Source organism: Paralichthys olivaceus, chromosome 17 (assembly GCF_024713975.1).
Source record: "Paralichthys olivaceus isolate ysfri-2021 chromosome 17, ASM2471397v2, whole genome shotgun sequence".
Classification (NCBI taxonomy): domain Eukaryota; kingdom Metazoa; phylum Chordata; class Actinopteri; order Pleuronectiformes; family Paralichthyidae; genus Paralichthys; species Paralichthys olivaceus.
The window spans coordinates 14314151-14333274 of NC_091109.1; the positions used below are offsets into that span (position 1 = coordinate 14314151).

At 41.2% G+C, this 19124-nt stretch overlaps 1 protein-coding gene across 6 annotated transcripts in view; it reads left to right on the top strand.

Annotated features, from left to right (window-relative positions):
- LOC109638391 (polypyrimidine tract-binding protein 2-like) overlaps window positions 1-15879 on the top strand; it is a 42964-nt gene extending 27085 nt beyond the window's left edge. For 2 of the 6 annotated variants that reach the window (XM_069512853.1, XM_069512855.1), the window contains exons 3-14: window positions 2375-2435; window positions 5895-6067; window positions 7535-7675; window positions 8269-8424; window positions 8512-8622; window positions 8717-8915; window positions 9308-9423; window positions 11420-11453; window positions 12025-12117; window positions 12643-12859; window positions 13927-14004; window positions 14171-15879. In XM_069512853.1, coding sequence (XP_069368954.1) covers window positions 2375-2435; window positions 5895-6067; window positions 7535-7675; window positions 8269-8424; window positions 8512-8622; window positions 8717-8915; window positions 9308-9423; window positions 11420-11453; window positions 12025-12117; window positions 12643-12859; window positions 13927-14004; window positions 14171-14300 — 1509 coding nt within the window. In that variant the 3' untranslated portion in view covers window positions 14301-15879. Of the gene's footprint in view, window positions 1-2374; window positions 2436-5894; window positions 6068-7534; window positions 7676-8268; window positions 8425-8511; window positions 8623-8716; window positions 8928-9307; window positions 9424-11419; window positions 11454-12024; window positions 12118-12642; window positions 12860-13926; window positions 14005-14170 lie in introns of all 6 variants that reach the window. The other 4 variants (XM_069512851.1, XM_069512857.1, XM_069512854.1 and 1 more) reach the window with 2 other exon arrangements.
- Window positions 15880-19124: the final 3245 nt, after the last annotated feature.

The following is a 19124-nucleotide window of genomic DNA, read 5'->3' on the forward strand; positions in this document are numbered from 1 at the left end:
TTTACCAGAGGCAAGACTGGGGGTGCTTGCGGTGTGCTTTTGCTGGCTGAGCAGGCTGACACTCTGGCACTCGGAGACCGCAGAACATCAATCAGTGTACATTGCTCCAAATCAATGCCATGCTGCCTTAAAGGCTAGATTCGAGGTCCAACCCAACTAGGAGCTAATAAACACCCTGTATTACTGCACTTTGCCATGTTGTTGCTTTTTCTTTCAAAATACTGCCGGTCTTTTGATCATTAGTGGCGGTCTGTCTGTCACACTGCTGCTCTGGCATTAAAGGGATAGTTCACCAAAAATTAAATCATTATCTACTTGCCACTGTGCCGATGGAGGGGTGGGTGAAGTGTTTGAGTCCACGAAACACTTCTGGAGTCTCAGGGGTAAACAGCTTTGCAGCCAAATCCAATACAATTGAAGTAACTTGTGACTCCTTCAAACGTAAAAAAAAATGAAAAGGCCTCAATAGTGCTCCTGTGGTGTCATCCAAGTGTCTGTTAGCCACAACATTCAAATTCCACTCGAAACTGCATTATTTACACCATGTTTTAAACCTAAATGTCCGCGACCAGAGGTAGCGATGCTAGCGGAAGTATCAAGGCTAATACGCACCCTGCACATCCCCTTGGGCGAGAGCTGCTCCGAGGAGGCTATCATAGGACATTTAGGCTAAATGACACCTTTTCAAGTCAAATTTGAATGATCACCAGTTACTTCAATTGTACTGCATTTGGTGGTGAATAGATAATGAGTCAATATAAATTTTTCGGTAAACTACCCTTTAATTTTGCATGCTAAGTGCTTGTTGTTATCAAAACACAGGCGCTGTTATATTGATGTGTGACATAGACTCACAGGTCCTGGCAGATGAGTAAAAAGCTCTTGGCAGGTAGCCACATCCTTTGTGGACATATGTAGCCTTTGTTTGCACCAAAAAAGTATATATATTTTAGGAACCGAAAAATCTGTACATTTTAAAAATCCCACGGCATTTGGGACTTGAATTTGGAACCAAGTTTCGGTTCTCAACCCGACCGTTCACAGACTCACTTGCGACGTGTGCAGATCACAGAATGACAGTGCTCTTAGAATTCTCTGAGCACTAAACTGCATTTGTTCCCACCACCAGTAACTACAGCTGTCGCCAAATCAGTCAAGACTGAAATTTTAGATATTGAAACTTAACTCGATTTAATTAAGAAAATAATTAATAAATACATAAATTACAAATTAAAATCACGTTAGACTAAAAACATTTTTTTTCCCTGAACATTTCTAGAGCATTTGAAAAGCAGTCGACTTTATTTTACTTCTACATCATGCCTTCTCTCTTTCCTACAGACCTTTTGAAACACGGCTAACGTCCATGAAATAAATATGTAGAGACAAGCCATGAAGATTAGACCACATTTCTATTTAAATTCCTTTCCTGAACATTGTAACCTTGTGTTAACACCAGAGCAATCAGATTTCTTGTACATATTTGTTTTGAGCTTTCATAGCATTAGAATGGCTTTAATGAAATGGGTAGGTCTTATGTCCCTTCTGATCACTGAACAAACCTGTTTCCTTGTGTTAATGCATTGTTCTGGCTACATAACCAGATTTGTTGAGTTCCAGTTGCATTTTAGTCAGTACAGAACAAAGTTAAATCCCCTCTCAAAGGGAAACGGAACAGCAATAAAATATTGATTCCTGATTTGGTGGTATTTGCTGGCCCTTTTATTTTCTCAGTATTTCAGTGTCAGAAACCAAACAGAGAGTGTTACCAGCTGCTGGGTGAGAAATCATGTCTAGGTTCCTTGTAGCTCATGCACTGCATGCTCACATTTTGACCTAAGTCAGACAACTTTATTACCCTTTCAATTTATTTGTGTCATGCCGCTGTAGCAGGAGCCTACAACCTCTAGTTTATCGTAACCATAAAGAATGTTAGTGACAGAAGAACAATTGGTTCAAATTCAGTCAGACAGAAACAAGGAGAGGGTGTATGGAGCTATTATAAAGTTGTGTGGGTAATGGGTCCCTAGCCAGGTTCCTCGTCATCCCATCAGTCAGGTTTAAGACCACAAGGCGCCCGTCAGGTCCAGCGAGCCTTCTGGGACCTGGTATAGCTCAGGATGAAATGACACGTCTTGACATCTTAAATTCAGCAAGATTAAACCCACACCAGTAGAGGAGGAGCCAGTCCACTCTTCTACTGCTTTATGTCCCTTTCCACCTACTCTCCTAGCCTCCTTTTGTTCATTTAAACTGTCTTTAGAGAGCTCTGTTTTATTGTTGTCTTTGAGGGCCTGTCTGGAAAATTGAAATAGTTTTCCCCATTATTTCACATTGTGTCTGACTGTCCGTCTTTGTCATTTTTCTTCCACAGAGAGGATCAGACGAGCTGAGTATGTACAACAGTCCCAACTCTGGCATGAGCAGTATCAGCGGTGAGTTCGTTCCGACCACCCATGAATAGGGAGGGGATGACAGAATTCTCATGAAGCCATTTGATCAGTAGCGACGGATGGCATTAAGAGGAATCAAAGGATTAATAGTTGTTTGAAAAGTGAAACAGGCTGCGTCAGTTCAACTGTTCTCTCATGGGAGCTTTTTAGCTTGTGAATAACATCACGCTCCTTAGTAGGTGGGCACCCACACACACCACATCACGTGACTAGAACAGACTCGGTGGATACCACTGCATTTTAATGTCTCCTCACGGTTCAGATTATATCAGAAGCATCTCAAAGGAAACAGCAGAATTAAAGATGACTGAAAGAGCTGTTCACGTCGCTACAAAGAGAAGACGTGTAAAGTTAGAATATTAAACACTCTGCTATCAAAATAGAGTGTTAAAGGCATACACAGGGGTTTTGGGAGATTGTCTCTTTAATCAAATTCCCAGTCTACCAATGCTACTCCCTTCCACAACCAAACTAATGTCCCCCCAGAGAACTGCCTGATAAAGTGAGATAAAGATGTTCAGGACGCCTGTTTGGAAGCTTTAGAATACCAACCCTCGTCTTAGATGGATGCCACATCTTTCATTTAATCCTTTAATGACAGTTTTCAAAAAAAGAACATGAGTAGGTCAGGTGTCTGCATGGAGAGTGTTAATAGTAGCTAATAGTGAAATTGTTAACATGTCATTATGTTGTGTTGAGGCTCGGTAAAGTTGGTCTAATCCATTACTCATTACTAGATACATTCATTAAGCTCCAACCATCTTTACTCTGACACCAAACAGCCATATTTTTCTTTTACGTTTCTGTCTAAAACCATAACAAACCATGATTGTCACTCGTATCTTACTAATTTGACCAATAGCTTATCTTCCGTACATGAGCATCAACATCAAATTACGTTAGTATTGTATCTCACACTGACAGTCTGTGCCCTTAACGTTATGGATGATCTTGACAGTGGTTCCACTCCAGACATGTATTGTTACCTTTAATGACACAGTTCACAAAGTTTTGCCACATGAGTGTGCATCATACATTCAAGGTGCCTTTTGTAGTTATCAATTAACATCTTAATCTGTTGGTGTGACCAGAACTTGCCTTTAAAACAGCACAAATCCTGGGAAATCTCCACAGTTGGCCTGTGGATTTAGTCTGTCACAGTGTCTTATTCCTCTTGGTTTAAGACCAGATTGACTTGATGATGTTGAGATCAAGGCTCTGTAATGGCCACACCATCTTGTTCTTTTATCACTGAAAATATATTTTTTAATGACTTTGGCATTATGTCTTGTGTGGATATAGAGTATTATATGAACAGTATGTGAGCAGTCAACATCTGCCACTATACACTCAGGGAAAAACGCGTTAAAATGACGAAGCCCTGTTGTGCAGTTAGGTGCTTAAACAGATTGAGAATAATTCAGTCTCCAGGTTTATTAGGCTACCCAGGTTTATTTATTATTATTGCACTTAGAGTGGTGAGCATAGATGTCTTCACCCGGAGTTATCTTCACATCACTTTCTCTGTTACCACCACAGCCTCTCTGCTACGCTTGGGCTACGTGTGTCGCATGTACTGCAGCCCTGCGCCGGATGGGAAAAATACATTTTGTATTAGAATATGACCAATTACACCAATCAAGCACAGGGAATTTGAAATAGGCCTTTTTCTTCTTCTGCAGTAAGGTAAATGGTAGTCTTGAAATACAGAAATAAAGTGGTCAGCTCTGTTTATTTAACTCCACTGTTAAGACAAGTTGCAAATGTTTTACAATGAACTGTCTGAGGGCTGGTTTATGGTCTCTTAGAAGAGATGTGCTGTCCCACCATGTCAGTCATCAAATGCGTTTATGGTGCAAAGTGCAATGGGAAGCTGGCAATGTGAAAAGCCAGCCGTCATGGAGAGGGGGGGACTTCATATAGTTAATAAATGGGTTAAAATTTCAGACAGTCTGTCAGAAGAGATTTTCATGGAATGGCACTTGGTTGTTAAAAAAAAACAACCAAGTGCCAAAAACACCACAAATTTGTTGTGGAGCAAATTTAAAAAGAAAAACAGAGCTTGTGTCAATTCCTTATAGCAAGTCTCAACATATCAACTATCTTGGCAACACCCTGGACAGTTGTTTAGGGCTAACAAGACCTGGCTCCTATCTAAATGAATAGGAAGAAAGCTCAGCAACTACTACTTTTAATGGTCGCTGGTAAATTAATATAAAGGATTATATCTTCTTTTGGCAGTTGGCTGAGTCCTTTGTCAGTTGTTTTGCAATTGTTTAAGCGATTGGTCATTTTATTATGCTGATATAATGGTCTACCTCCTCCACAATTCATTCTTCTGTGCAAATAAACCTACAAACTGGCACTTATGTATTATATGAAACAATATTCAGGTCATCCTGACTCCACTTGCTCTCTCTCACTAATACACAGACATGCACCAACTCAGCTAATGTCTCTGACCTGCTACTGTTTAAATGTTAATTTATTTGTAACCACTGCCAGACTATTGACACTGATCACTAAATAATGATCAATACTTTTCTTAAATGAAATATTATTATTCACCCCCTCCTGATGCCTCCCGCTCGCTTCCCCTCTCTCTCTCGTTGACACACACACACACACACACACACACACACACACACACACACACACACACACACACACACACACACACAGACTGGGTAAAAACAACAGCGGCGAAGTGAGATCCCATCACAGGTGGTCACAGCTCTTCCATAATTGCATTTGCTAATGCTAGCGCACGCATCTTATCTCAAAACACTTAACATGGCAAGATCAAGACCTCACCATATTATAGTTAAACCCAACAGTTCCTACAACCAGACACATGATGGGAGGGCATCTCCCTGGACGAGTTGGGTTGAGAGGAGAAACCTGCTGATACACGCTTGACAAGTCAGTCAAAAATATGCCTCAGCTCTCAATCATGACGTGTAACTGTCTGAAAACAAATTTTCGGTGATAATTTGTGACAATTACAAAACATATTTGACAAGTTTATTTGTTGTGTATTTTGACTCTTCAGTTTGGTCCATGTTTATGACCTGTACTGCAGCCAAGTGAAGCCAATAAAGACTTTGGAGAGCCATCATGTCATCCATCTTCATATGAAGTCTATAGGCTGAACCAAATGTTTGGAAGCTTATGCCTTTGCAATGGAAGCTGTCGTCCAAATCAGTTTTCAAATGCTGAGATTTTTTAAAATCCCACTGCCGCTGAAATAAGAGGTTTGACTGTCTGCGTGGATTGACAGCGTGAGCATGCTGCAAATAGCCGACAATTTTCTTACCTAAGTTAGCTGAACCTAACGTCACCCAGCGGGATATTGTTTGCATGTGTGGAGAACCATGTTTAACTGGCTATCATGGTGTGAAGTAGTGTTGTTAATCTGTGCTCATTTAAATTGAATTGTAGATGGTGCTTCAAATGGCAGTGACAGTAAAAAGCTCAGGGTGGAGGAGGCCCCTCCATCTCGTGTGCTCCACATCAGGAAGCTTCCCAACGAGGCCTCAGAGACGGAAGTCATTGCCCTCGGCTTGCCTTTTGGCAAAGTCACCAACATCCTCACACTCAAGGGAAAGAACCAGGTGAGTGGGAGACATGGATAACAAGATGCACCCTCCACTTTTCTAGCTCTTGTATGTTATATCTGTGTTTCTGAATTTAGAAAAATTATCTTGACACGTTAAAAATTAGGAATCCTGGAAATCTCTTGAAACTAAGTTCAGTCTAAATGTTTGAATCCTTCAGCGGCTGAACACACATTCAAGGATTTAAAGTTCAAAGGTTTTCCCACCATTTTTCTAGAAGTTCCCACAAATGTGCTGCACTTTAAGTTTGCCTTTCTTTCTGCTTCTGTCTGCTTCTTGACACTGCTCATGTGAAGCAGCTGTCTCGTTCTCTTTTTCTCATGTTTTAGCTCATTACCCTGTTGCAAGATGAGCTTCTGACCAACCAGTTTGCCTTTCTATGTTACTTGTGCCTATTTCTCATCATTTTGATAGAAACATACAGCACTACTGCAGTACAGTACTGTCCTAATAGTGCATCAGAGGATGTTGCTGGCTAAAAATGATATAATAGTATGATTTTAAGCATGAAGAGTAATTCACTTTATCAAGTTAACCAATTTCACATTTCCCTTGTTCCTAGTTGTTTAGCTTTTCATTAATTGTTGAGCATCAGTTCAGCATCACAGATAAATTCATTGAGGCTGAGCCAAGACAAGTGGTGTACAAGGTTTAGAAATCTCTCTCTCTATATATGATAGTATTGTCTGAAGGACAGTGGTCATATTTTTGTCATCTTGACCTGACGAGAACCATGTGACATCTTGCTGTACCACACAAGTACTTTGGACACAGTCTGTTTATCTGAAACGGCATCTGAAGCATGCACACAGCTCTAACAAAGGCCGGCCTACAGCCTATTGTCAGCCTGCAGAGGTGGCCAGTAGGACACACTTGGCATTTGTCCCCTAGTTATCTGTCAGATACACCTACTTTGTTCTCATAGAACGTGTGCTACTCCTGATCGATTGATCGACACAGGCCCCATCACTGCGTTTGAGACTGTTTCATCTGTGTTGGTCTGATAACATTTCTGTTGCCACCACAGTGGTGAATAACAATGCACTAGGGGTGGGAATCTCTTGGCATCTTTTGATTCTGATTCAAAGATTCAAAGACAATTCGATCATAAAACGATAATGACCGGACTTGTGCGTCTGTCCTGAATCAGCTGTGATTATAATTATGCAGTGGCTTGATAGCTTTAAAAAAAAATCCACGTCCGCATCGCGGTGCATCGAAGAAACGATACATTTCCTCTCCTCTCTAATTCACCCAGTGAACACTTTGCTTTGCTGACCTCTGGTACAGTAGTTACATATTAGGTGTTAAGTCTGTGTATGTCTTCTTATCTCAGTTACTTGACAAATATCAATAACAAGGGTGTATTGGTTTTTAGGTGATCACTGTTACTGATCATATACGGATAAGTTACTTGTTTATTGGTTACTATGTTGGTGAATTTCTTGTTTTCTCTACTTCCAGGCATTCTTGGAGATGGGGACAGAGGAGGCAGCCATCACTATGATTAACTACTACACCACAGTAACTCCTCATATCCGCAATATCCCCATCTTTATTCAGTACTCCAATCACAAGGAACTCAAAACTGATGCTGGAAATCAGGTAGGGCTGCAACTAATGATTATTTTCTTGATTCATTCATCTGCTAAACATTATTCGATGAGTTATTACGTCTGTGTGATAGTGAAAAATGTACATATTCATTTTTCAGAATCCAAAGTGATGTCTTCACATAGCAAAATAAAAGTCAAAGATATTCAGCTAACCATAATGTAATCGCTATGAAAATTATAGCCATAGTATGGGGCTTTTGCTTGAAAGCTGAACATGTACATAGTTGCATAGGAGCCCAATAATATTCTTTTGATTGACTTATCGATGAATTGACTAATAATTGCTAATTAATAGAAACTGACTAACTGACCATTGTGTTCAGGAAATTCTGCAGTTTAAATTTTAACCAAACACTACAGCCTTTAATCAGAACACAGTCAGTGGCAGAAAATCGAATACTTGGCTGTTACTCGTGCCTTGTTATTGTGTGGCTAAGAACTACTGTTTTTGATCTGCTGCCTTCCTAGTTACTTACCCGAAATTCTGAGGTCTAGAACTCAAATGATAGTGACGATATATATGTCTGATAATCAGTGTGGACATAGTTGTCAGTGCTTGTTATGTTGTCTGTGCATAAACAGCGGACCCAGGCAGTGCTGCAGGCGGTGTCAGCAGTCCAGTCTGGTGGCTCACCAAGCTCAGACGTTCAGGATGCCCTCGCAGCAGCCTCCAGTCCTGTGCTGCGTATCATCATCGACAACATGTTCTACCCAGTAACGCTGGATGTGCTGCAACAGGTAAGCAACTCTTGTTTGACCTTTCTCGAATATTAAAGAATATTCATAGTGAAAGTTTGTATTTTTATTTTTTTTGTGTGTCTGCAGATTTTCTCCAAGTTTGGCACAGTTATGAAGATAATCACATTTACAAAGAACAATCAGTTCCAGGCCCTTCTACAGTTCAGTGATCCTGTTAATGCACAGCAGGCAAAACTGGTGAGACATTATATGCATTCCCACTGGGTATGTTATGCAGCAGTTAAATGTAACGGGTAAAGATTTGGAAAATGATTTTCTTTTTCCCTGCCAGGCATTGGATGGTCAAAACATATACAACTCGTGCTGCACACTGCGTATAGACTTCTCCAAGTTGGTTAACCTAAATGTCAAGTACAACAATGATAAGAGTCGTGACTACACACGACCTGAGCTTCCTGCTGGTGACGGACAGCCCAGCCTCGACACCACGGTGGCAGCTGCCTTCAGTAAAGATTCCAATTCTCTCCTCGGTAAGATCCCAGGTAGATTACACTTTTATATTTTTTCTTTATTTTCTATTATTATTTGTTTTTATCCATTAGCTAAATGTTTTAACGTATGGTCATAACCATAACGCTCGCTATTATAGGAAAATGTGATTAGATTTGGCATGGTATGAATTTTAGTCATTTGGTCAGTCAATGGCCAGGTTTGAATAATTTGTAAACAGTATAGCTTTTGAATACTTGACTGAATGGAATTATTACACACTGAGTAGTGGCTGCAGTTGGAGTTCAATCCTAATTGAAAATAATAATAATAATAAATTGTCAGGTCTTATTGTTGAGTTTGTGATGAAATTTAGCGGTTTAGTGGAAGTGCTGCTCTCCATTCCATGATTGTTGTGTCTGTGTCCTGTCAGGAGCCCTGAGCCCTCTGAGCGCAGCAGCAGCGGCAGCTGCTGCTGCAGGGAGGGTGGCCCTAGCTGGACAGACAGGGTCCAGCGGGGTCCTGCTGGTCAGCAACCTCAACGAGGAGGTCAGTAACACACATCCAAACAAACCAGTCAGATGGAACATCTAAGGCTTGAACTCCACCACTCCTTCCCCCCACCTTCATTCCTCTGTTTTGATTTATTTATTTGCTGGCTACAGCCAGTGCTCTTCTGTTCTACCGTTTCCATTTTCATTGTCTTGTGTCTGCCATTCAGTTTATTAAGAATGGTGGGATTTGTACTTATTTGACCTGCAAACTCAACTTGGATCTGTTAAACTAAACGGCATATTTCGGCACCTTTTGTGCAGTTCCATCTTTAGGTTTAGTTTTAAATAAGTTGAGCATAAAGAAATAAATCAGAGAGCAACATCTCTTCATTGAGATTATGTGAGAATGAGAGGGTGGTTTTGTTCACCCACTTCCAAAAGGTCCCTGGAAAACCCTATGTTCTGTCATTGATCGGGAAATATTTTTGAAAGAGCTGTGAGTTTGTGTGCTGTTGTATTTATGGTCTCAGCTCTGATAGTCACCAATCACTGAACTGTCCTGGCTTACGTTCCACTCCTTTTAACAAAGAGATGGACTGCACCTCTAGTTACTCCAGTTAGTTTATATATGAAGCAAGAAGTTTTGTCTAACCTTTTCTTTGCTGTATTTTCTAGTGTCCTTTACACGACCAGGGCCTTCCTGTTGCTTTTTTTCCTTTTTGGTCAGGACTCTTTATGTCCTCATAAGAGAGGGGGATTTGTTGTTTCTGTCACAACACCCAAAGCCCTCCCCTCTTTCCTCCTCTGATGTTCTGCCTTTCCCATCTCTTGTCAAACTGTATCTAACTCGGCTAACTGTCTCTCTTCTCTTTTTCTCTCTAAGCTCTCTTCACCTCTCCTCAGCTCATATGAAAGCTCATATGAAATCATTTTGTGATCTCTTAACCCGTGTCTCACTTTTGGGAACAAATACCTGCCTCTCTGAAATGCTTGCTCACTGTCTTTCCTCCCTTTTCCTATGCGTTTTCTTTTTTTCTTTCTTAGAACTGTAATTTAAATAGCATCTAATCTGTCTCCTAATGTCTCTGTCTCTTTTCCTCATCAGTCTATTCTCTGGCTGTTAATGAATGTGTCATCCTGGAGCCTTTGACAGTATCTCAAACATTCAAACTCAACCTGCGACCTGTGTTAAGATACTGTGCTTAAGCTTTGTTTTAGCTTCTCTGACTTGTGTGAACACCACCTTTAACTCAAGTGGCCTTCACATCAACTCTTGCATGCCCAATTTTCCTGCAGAGCAAAAATGAAACTGCATGGTCTCTAAACTAATTTTCCCCCTTCAGCTTCTCATGTTCTAGTACCATTCTCCCTCGCTGAAAGATTGTAGATCTTCAGATTTCTTACCTGCTGCATGTTGTTTTTATCCCATGGTTATGACTTTATTGCTGATTTTTATTATGATTTTGACTGAATGTACCTTTACCCCATGCTTGTCCAGGGTGACCTACGTTTTGGCGCAAGTTATTTGCTGTATTTTGACTAAAGAAAACATTGATCCAAGCCATTATCTCTGACCAAACTACCTGCATTATTCCAGTGTACTGACCTATATTTTATTTTTTGTCCCTCCCCCCTCCTCACTTTTAATTTATTTTTTATTTTTACCCCAATTTGCATATGCCTTCCTATCCATCTCCCCTTCCTCTCTCCTCTTTCCTCCCCCCTTCTCCCCTCCATTCATCCTGCCCCCCCTCCCTCCCTGTGCTGGGGGTGGGGTGTAATTGTTTAACCCCTCAAATCACACCCTCTACCTCCCACGGTATCCCCCCCCCCCCTCCAAAACCCCCCAACATGACTCCTCTTCTGCCCGCCTGCTCCCCTCCTCCATGACCCACCACTTCCATCACTCTCCGGGGGGAAAACAAAAACCACCATTCCTCCTACCTACCTCCGTTCTGGATCGATCTGTCCATATCTACCTCCGCTCCGCTCCGACTCTTCTACCTCTCTACCTGTCTCACGCTGCTTGTTGCTCTTCTCTCCCTCTAAAGATGGTTACGCCCCAAAGTCTGTTTACCCTCTTCGGTATGTTATCGTTAGCTCTCTCTCTCTCTCTCACTCTCTCTCTCTCCTCTCTCTCGTTCTCTCACTCTCATCTACCACCTCTTTTTTGCTCTATTTCCATTCTATCTTTGACACATTTGTCATTATTATTATTATTATTATTATTCTGATTATTGTTACAATCCTATTTACATTTATTTGCACACAGTAGCCTGGTAACTTGTAATACCTTGTTGCCCCCTGTTTGTTGGTTTGGGTTAATGTTAATTTCTTTGCCCTAAACTTCATGATGTAGTAATCTGTCAATGCACGGTTAAGTCATTATTTTTGCATGATGTTGTTATTTTAAGCCATCTGATACAGCTTGATAACTTATCTGTTTAGAGGGTGTCTCTTCTCCTTCTTTACCTGTTCTTTCTACACACCTCTCACTCTGAAGTCTTCTTTAAATTTCTTGTGTGTATTCTATTCTCTCTTCTTTGCTTCTAGTCTTGAAATGTCCTTGTCTCCAGTGTAAAACGTTTTTAATAGTCTAACTGTTTGCTCTCTCTCCACCTCACCTCCTCTACTCCTGCCTGCGGCTTTAATGCAGGAGTGTACGGTGATGTCCAGAGGGTGAAAATACTCTACAATAAGAAGGACAGCGCTCTCATTCAGATGTCAGACGCCAACCAGGCCCAGCTGGGTAAGAGGATGTCATCTCCAACCAAATTCACTCATTCACATCTAAATAGTCTCTGATACAAATATCTTTATTTTGAGTATATTTTTCTGGGCCATGATCTAAACAAAACTTTGCAACTCATCAATTGAACTTGGGTCGCATGATAACAGAATACTGTAGTGAGGCATTATCATGCCCGCATCATAATCTATTCCTCCAACCATCAGAGTCACCATAAAGCAACTTAAGAGCTACTTTATGGCAACTGTTGGTTACTTGAGTGTAAGAAGGTTTTAGTTATAAAGAGTTGTCATCACCCAGTGGAACCAGCTGAGTGAATGTGTACAAAGCTTTTCACTGGGACAGCACAAGTTGTAGCTTTAAGGCCAGTGGGCCTTTCTCTAACAGCAGGACTGTTTGGAAGTGGTTTCATTTCATTATTCCAGAATCGAATACAAACGCTGTTTCTCATTTGAATATTGGTCTAGTTTCATATGTGTATTTAATTACATATTAACAGCATCCTTTTCTTTAACACGGGTAAAGCAATGAGCCACCTGAATGGTCAAAAGGTGTATGGGAAGATCATCCGAGTGACCCTGTCGAAGCATCAGACGGTGGCACTGCCCCGTGACGGCCTGGATGACCAGGGCCTGACCAAGGACTTTGCCAATTCTCCACTCCATCGCTTTAAGAAACCGGGATCCAAAAACTTTCAGAACATCTTCCCGCCCTCTGCCACCCTCCACCTCTCCAACATCCCGTAAGTACCACAGCAGTCAGCACAGAATCAGTCAGATCTGTAGAGAGGTGGCTGGAGGAGACGATGCCTCAATTCTCCCTCATAACACACAGAGGTGGAGGGTGTTGTTAATATAGGTCTACTAGGGAACTACAGTATTTTTGAATTGCACAATGGCAAAATAGAGGAATAAAGGAACAGAGGAAAAGATCTGGCTCTCTTCAAAGAGCTGTAATTCCCATCACTACTCCATATCCTTCTGGAAAGCCCTGCAGGCTCCTTGTACACAGGAATGTGATGAAACAACACCAGACAAAGCATTTGACAATAGTGGCTTAGTTTTTGTTTGTAATGAAAAATGGATTTTGGAGAGAAAACCTGTTTAAACATAGCAAAACATGAATGGCACTCAGTAAAAAGCACATCCCTCGGCCAACCAAATGAAATTCAATCAAGCTACACCAAATTGTCTCCTAATTGTGCCAGATTTAAAAAAAATCAAGATCCATGAATGATCCCTGAATCAATGAAAATGCACGAAAACAAACAAAAACGACCTGATCGGCCCTTTAGTTGAGAACTGCATCACCAAACTGCACTGGGTTCTGTCTCGGCCCATCTGTTCACCAAGTGTCATTGAATTCTGTTACGTATTTGTTGAGAATGAATGAATGAATGCGCAGCTGTGAAGGACTTTACTTTGAAAAAAAAGTACTGATCATCATGTGGTGGTCAGTGTTGATAGTGTAGCAGGTCAGAGATGTCAGCTGAGTAGGTGTTGTGTGTGTGTCAGCATGCAGGACAGAGAGAGAGAAAAGAGAGCCAGTGAGCATTTGATGAATAGATGTATATATATATATATCAAATTTAATATATAATATAGTAAGTGCCAGTTCGTTGGTTCATTTATCCATTTGAGGCGTCCCATAGAAAAGTGGTTCTTAAAAGGTTTGCAGGTTGAACCAGCTCTGAACCCGCACAAACACCAGCCCAGCACCAGCACTCAGTTCACTTTGATGGAAAATGGGTACGAGTGTGTCACGAACTTCCTCCTAACTGGAATCTGAATGGAATCTTCGTTTTAACAGACAAGATGTGACGGAGGATGACCTGCGACTGCTCTTCTCCAACGCTGGAGGCACCGTGAAAGCATTCAAGTTTTTCCAGTACGTAGAACTCGCAAAATGCATCACCATCCCTTTACCGACTCCACATGACGGGAGTGTTACTGTTGATTCTGTCTTGATTCTAGCTTGAGTTTGAAAAAAATCTGTTCTCCCCTCACAAGGCTTGTTTCCTGTCGTTCTCAATCATTCTGTCACATTTTTCCAGGGATCGTAAAATGGCTTTGATTCAGATGTCAACAGTGGAGGAGGCCATCCAGGCTTTGATTGACCTTCACAACTACAACATGGGAGGCAACCAGCACCTGAGAGTGTCCTTCTCCAAATCCACCATTTGAGAGAGGGACCCACAAACTCCTGAAAGTAGAGTGGTTCACTGTCTCGGAGCCAGAAATCTTTCAGACTGTCTGGACACTGGGGGGAGGGGTACGTTATTGAAATCGTTTTGTTGTTGGGGTTTTGTTGATCATGTCATTCCTCGAGACACTGGAACCTCTACAATGCATCCTTTTTTAAAAAGAGAACAATTAAGTGTGTTGCAAATACTGGATCCTCCCAGCTTTTAACTGTACCTCTGTATTTTTATGTCAGAATATTGACATGATTGATTGTCCCCCTGTTTGATAGTTTGGTGTAGATCAATGTTTAATTCTTGATTTAGTTAAAAGATTCAGTACTTATGTGCCTTACTTGACATTATCAGCTGTTTGATGGACATCTTCATTAACACCCTCCTTTGCTTTTGAGGCACATTGGTATTGCATATTATTTGGGGGGGGGGGGGGGGTTGGTGAGAATGCGAGCTGTTTTTTATGTAGACATTATTACAGTTTTTTAAAGCTATGCTACCAACAGGCCATGCTTGTTTGTTTTGTGTCAGAGTTTTAGAATTATAACATTTTTGTTTTAGTTTAGGAGCAGAAGAAGGAATGTACCTGAGGCAACACTTCAGAGTTTTTACAGCAGCCTGCTACAGGCATTTTATCTTGAATTCCATTATTCCAGGGATTTTCAAAGTCAAAGAGAGTGAGTCTCCGCTCAGTCATACCACACGTACGTTTACCGGCTTAAGTTTCTCCCAAACAACTTTGTAACTATCTCACTAAGGATATTGCACATATTAATGATCTCCTTTTAGTGTCATAACTTATATCATGTATTTCCACTTCCATTCAAATATCCTCCCCCATGGGATGGCCCACCTCCAACTTTGAAAACCCCTGCATTATTCCACAAGTATGTGCGGTCTGAGATATTTTTCCTGCAGTTTGGACTCCACAGCTCATACTCCGGATTAACCATTTTAATGTAGCTCATGGCTGCGTATTTCTTTATCTGTGTTTTTGAAGCCTATCATGCTTTTTCCACATCAGTGAGGTGTAATTGTCAGTGAAAATGGTTTTCTAAGCATGTATATTGACAATAGGATCTGGCCTCAGAAAGTGTTGCATGCTGTGGAAGCAGATAGAAGCTGAGTCCACTGTGATTTCATTATCATGTGACAGTTTGCTAGAGAGGGCTACTCGGTTGGACCAAAGTTTCCGTGCCTTTAGTGTTCCTTTAAATCATTAGAAAACAAGCATTTTAAAACAATGAAATGTTGCATTTTAGGAAGAAAAAAAAATCAAGTGTCAAGATAAATCCCACTTTTTTTCTTTTGATACAATAAGACCTCCAGACTTGAGATGTTTTCTCAGAAATAATAGTCATGTATATTTTTTCCTCCAAGTCTGATTTTATACAGTTCTTCATGTAATATTTGGTATAGTTCTGAGGCACAATTAAAGGATGAATTATTTTCTAACAAGGGGAGGTGCGACTTGGTTTCCTGCTTTTTGAGTTTTCCCTCTCATGGTCTCTTGTGTACACTGCATTTTCTCTGTAGCATGTCTAATAAAACTCTTCTGTAGCTCTGCATTCACCTCTTCTGTCTCTCCTCTCTTCTGTCCGTTCCGCTCACTCCTGAAACTAGCTCAGTCCCAGGGTGGGAAGGAAGCCAAGCTCCATTTTGGAGCCACTTGACAAACACGCTCTAATAAGCCAGATTGAGCCCTCTGATGGTTCTAATTCACAGGACAAAGAGGTGCGTTTTCTTGATGCATTTCCCACCCTGCCAACTGACACAATCTATTCCTCTGATGTCTTTGCTCTTCTCTCCGCTGCTAGGTGCCTATTTTCCAATCAGTGTCTAAGGGCCTCTGCTCTCCTGACAATCTCTCTCTGATCTATCTACTTGCTCTCACACCTTTAGCAAATACTTAAATGGCCTCATTTGTCAGTTTACGAAACCTGCTTGTTGCGCTGATGGCGGCTTTATAGTAACCTAGCTACAGACGTGAGCGTTGATGATAAAATTAGTTAGGTCAGTGAATGCCTGCTTGTTTTGCTGGAGAATCCCAAAGAGCAACAGGACGTGTTCTGGATGCACCTTTGATTTGTAACAGGGGCTGCACATGTACCAGCCAGTCAAATCACACAAATGCTAACTCCAGTGCTAACGTTGCTCGATGTCTACTGCATGTTCAAATTGACACATTTATTAAAGACGCCATGTCACTTTCACAAAGTAATATAACGTCAGTGCTGCCCACAGATGGTAAAATAGTAAATGGTCTGTATTTATACAGCGCTTTTCTCGTCGATGACCAGTCAAAGCGCTTTACAGATTTACATTCACCTATTGCCTTATATGTGCACCAGAATTTTTCATTATTGCCGTATGGAAAAGTTTTTAAAATGACATTACATCCTCATGCTGGGAGGAAAAAAGAAGTGTAGACAAGTTAACTGAATAATACAATAAGAAAGATTAGATATTTTCTGGTGTTTCTTGGAGAATTATTCCTGCTTGGACTCATGACTTCAGTATTTCTTAAACCTGGCTTCACAGCTGTTTCACAAGACTTGCATCAAAAGAAGCCCCAATATGCAGAAACCAAATATAAATAAAATAACTGCACGGCTTCAACCATGTCTTCATCTGATTTACATTATGCACAATGCCCAAGTTCTACTGGAATGTTGTATCAAGGTTTCAACATGTGGTGCATGGACTGAGCACGGTATCGACACTGTACCTTTACTTCAGGGTGTGTGCCAAATATAGAATATCAGCTCATACAGAGTACTGCAAATCTCACCAGGTTTATTAACTTAAGTCTACAGCAATAGATACTGCCCAGACACTAGGATAGGATTATATGGGATGTAGAGATGGTGTGGGTGTAGCTAATACATGGAAACACTGAATTTGCAAGATTTCTTTAAAGCTTTTGAGAAAATATGGGGATCCTGTCGGGTCCGTGGAGTTAAATAAAGCCCACTACTTGATACAGTGAGAAGATCAACAATGTGGATTCCTATCAGTTTATATGGTAAGTAAGTATGCTGTAGAACATTTGGCACAATGGTAGTCCAGAGGGCTGTCATGGTGTACAACTGAAAGTAACATCTAGCATAGATGTGAATCTAAAATGTCATTAACTTCAAACTTTAACCTTCCTCATGGCTGTTGTCCTTGACTTGCCATTGGTGATAAAACTAGTTGATTGTCACATTAGTGCAAACTAACTTGCAAATGATTGTTATGCCCCACGATTATGTTGCCCCCCGTGGGGCACACAACATGTGTCACTGACCACCACTGACACGAATCAACAGAAAACCTTTAAAACAGCAGAACCATGGGAATTATTAACATCAAGCAACACAATACACACAATGTTCAAATCCCCAGGCTGAGGCCCAGCAGTCCCCACACTGGAAGCCTCCCTTCTGATCCTGACACAGGAGTTTTTAAAAGGTCCTCAATCCACTGGCCAGGTGCACCTCATTGATGACTGATGGGTTGATCAGGGTGGAGCTAGAGGAGAGACAAGAGAAAATCAGGGACACAGTACAGCAGTAACAATGATCTTTATTTATGCAACTAGTCTTGGTGACCACTCAAAGCACTTTACATCACAGTTTTGCCATCCACCCATACAGTTCTTTCTCTGTCAAACATCAGGGGAAACTTGGGGGTATCTATCATTCTGACATTCGAAATAAAGGAGATGGGGATTAAACCGCTGATCCTGTGGTTAGTGGAAGACCCACACTATACTTCTTGAGCTGGTGCAGTAGGCCATTTGGAATTGTAGGATATACTGAAGATGTGTCCTTGTTCATGAAACACAGATCTAACTTAAAAACATTTTAAGAAGGCACTTTTTACCATAAATTTAGCTGACTAATCCACACATGCAGAATCAAGTCGATTTCACTCTGGCGTAGAAAGTTGTTACTTCCATTTACAAAGCTGTCCAAGAAGATGTTGTAATACTTTGCTGAAATTTGTTCTATCACTCAAAGTTTCAGTGATTTTCTAAAATTAAATGAAACAGTGTGAAGGAGGGATTGGATGACTGTACAGCCTCCATGTACACTCCATATGAAATGTAATAATATGCATTTCCTGATCTTTCATCATGCATGCTTCTCAGAATGAGGTTGACAGGAGGCAATATACAATAATACACTCATATGTAAACAGCAGTTAGGCCTGAACCCCTGATGATTACAGTCAACCACTGAGGTTCAATTTGTGTCTGTACATGACTGGAAATGATAAAGTTGCTGCCGATGTGTTGATGTAAACTGGCATTGCTTTAGGGACCAGGCCCATCGGCAGGACTTTGCGATGATGGACGTCCTGTCAGGCATTGTCTGATGAAGATGACGCTCCACAGTCAGGCCCTGGGACCAAGCAGATGACCTGATCCATCATCACGCAGACACGCCGCTCCTCACTACCAATGCAAGGTGCTTTTATCTTGCAAGCTTTCAATGGAAGTGCAACGTGTCCTGGATCCTACTCTCTAAACAAAGATGAGATGATGTATCAAGGCAGAAGGGCAGAGCCAATCAATAAATAGTCTGGCCAATATATCACCAGGGCAGGACACTGTGGTCCTGCTCTCCATCACTCTGGTCACAGACGATGGGACAAAGGCTATTCTCATGTCTAACTCCCTCATGGATTTCCTCTGGCTTCCTCACTGTTAACACGTTTGACTATGACTAGCTTTTTGTTTGCACTTTGACCCACTGTGAGTTTCCACTTCCTATCTCTCATAGCATTTACATATGAGTGTGTTGTTCTTGGGAATGGCCTGCTGATG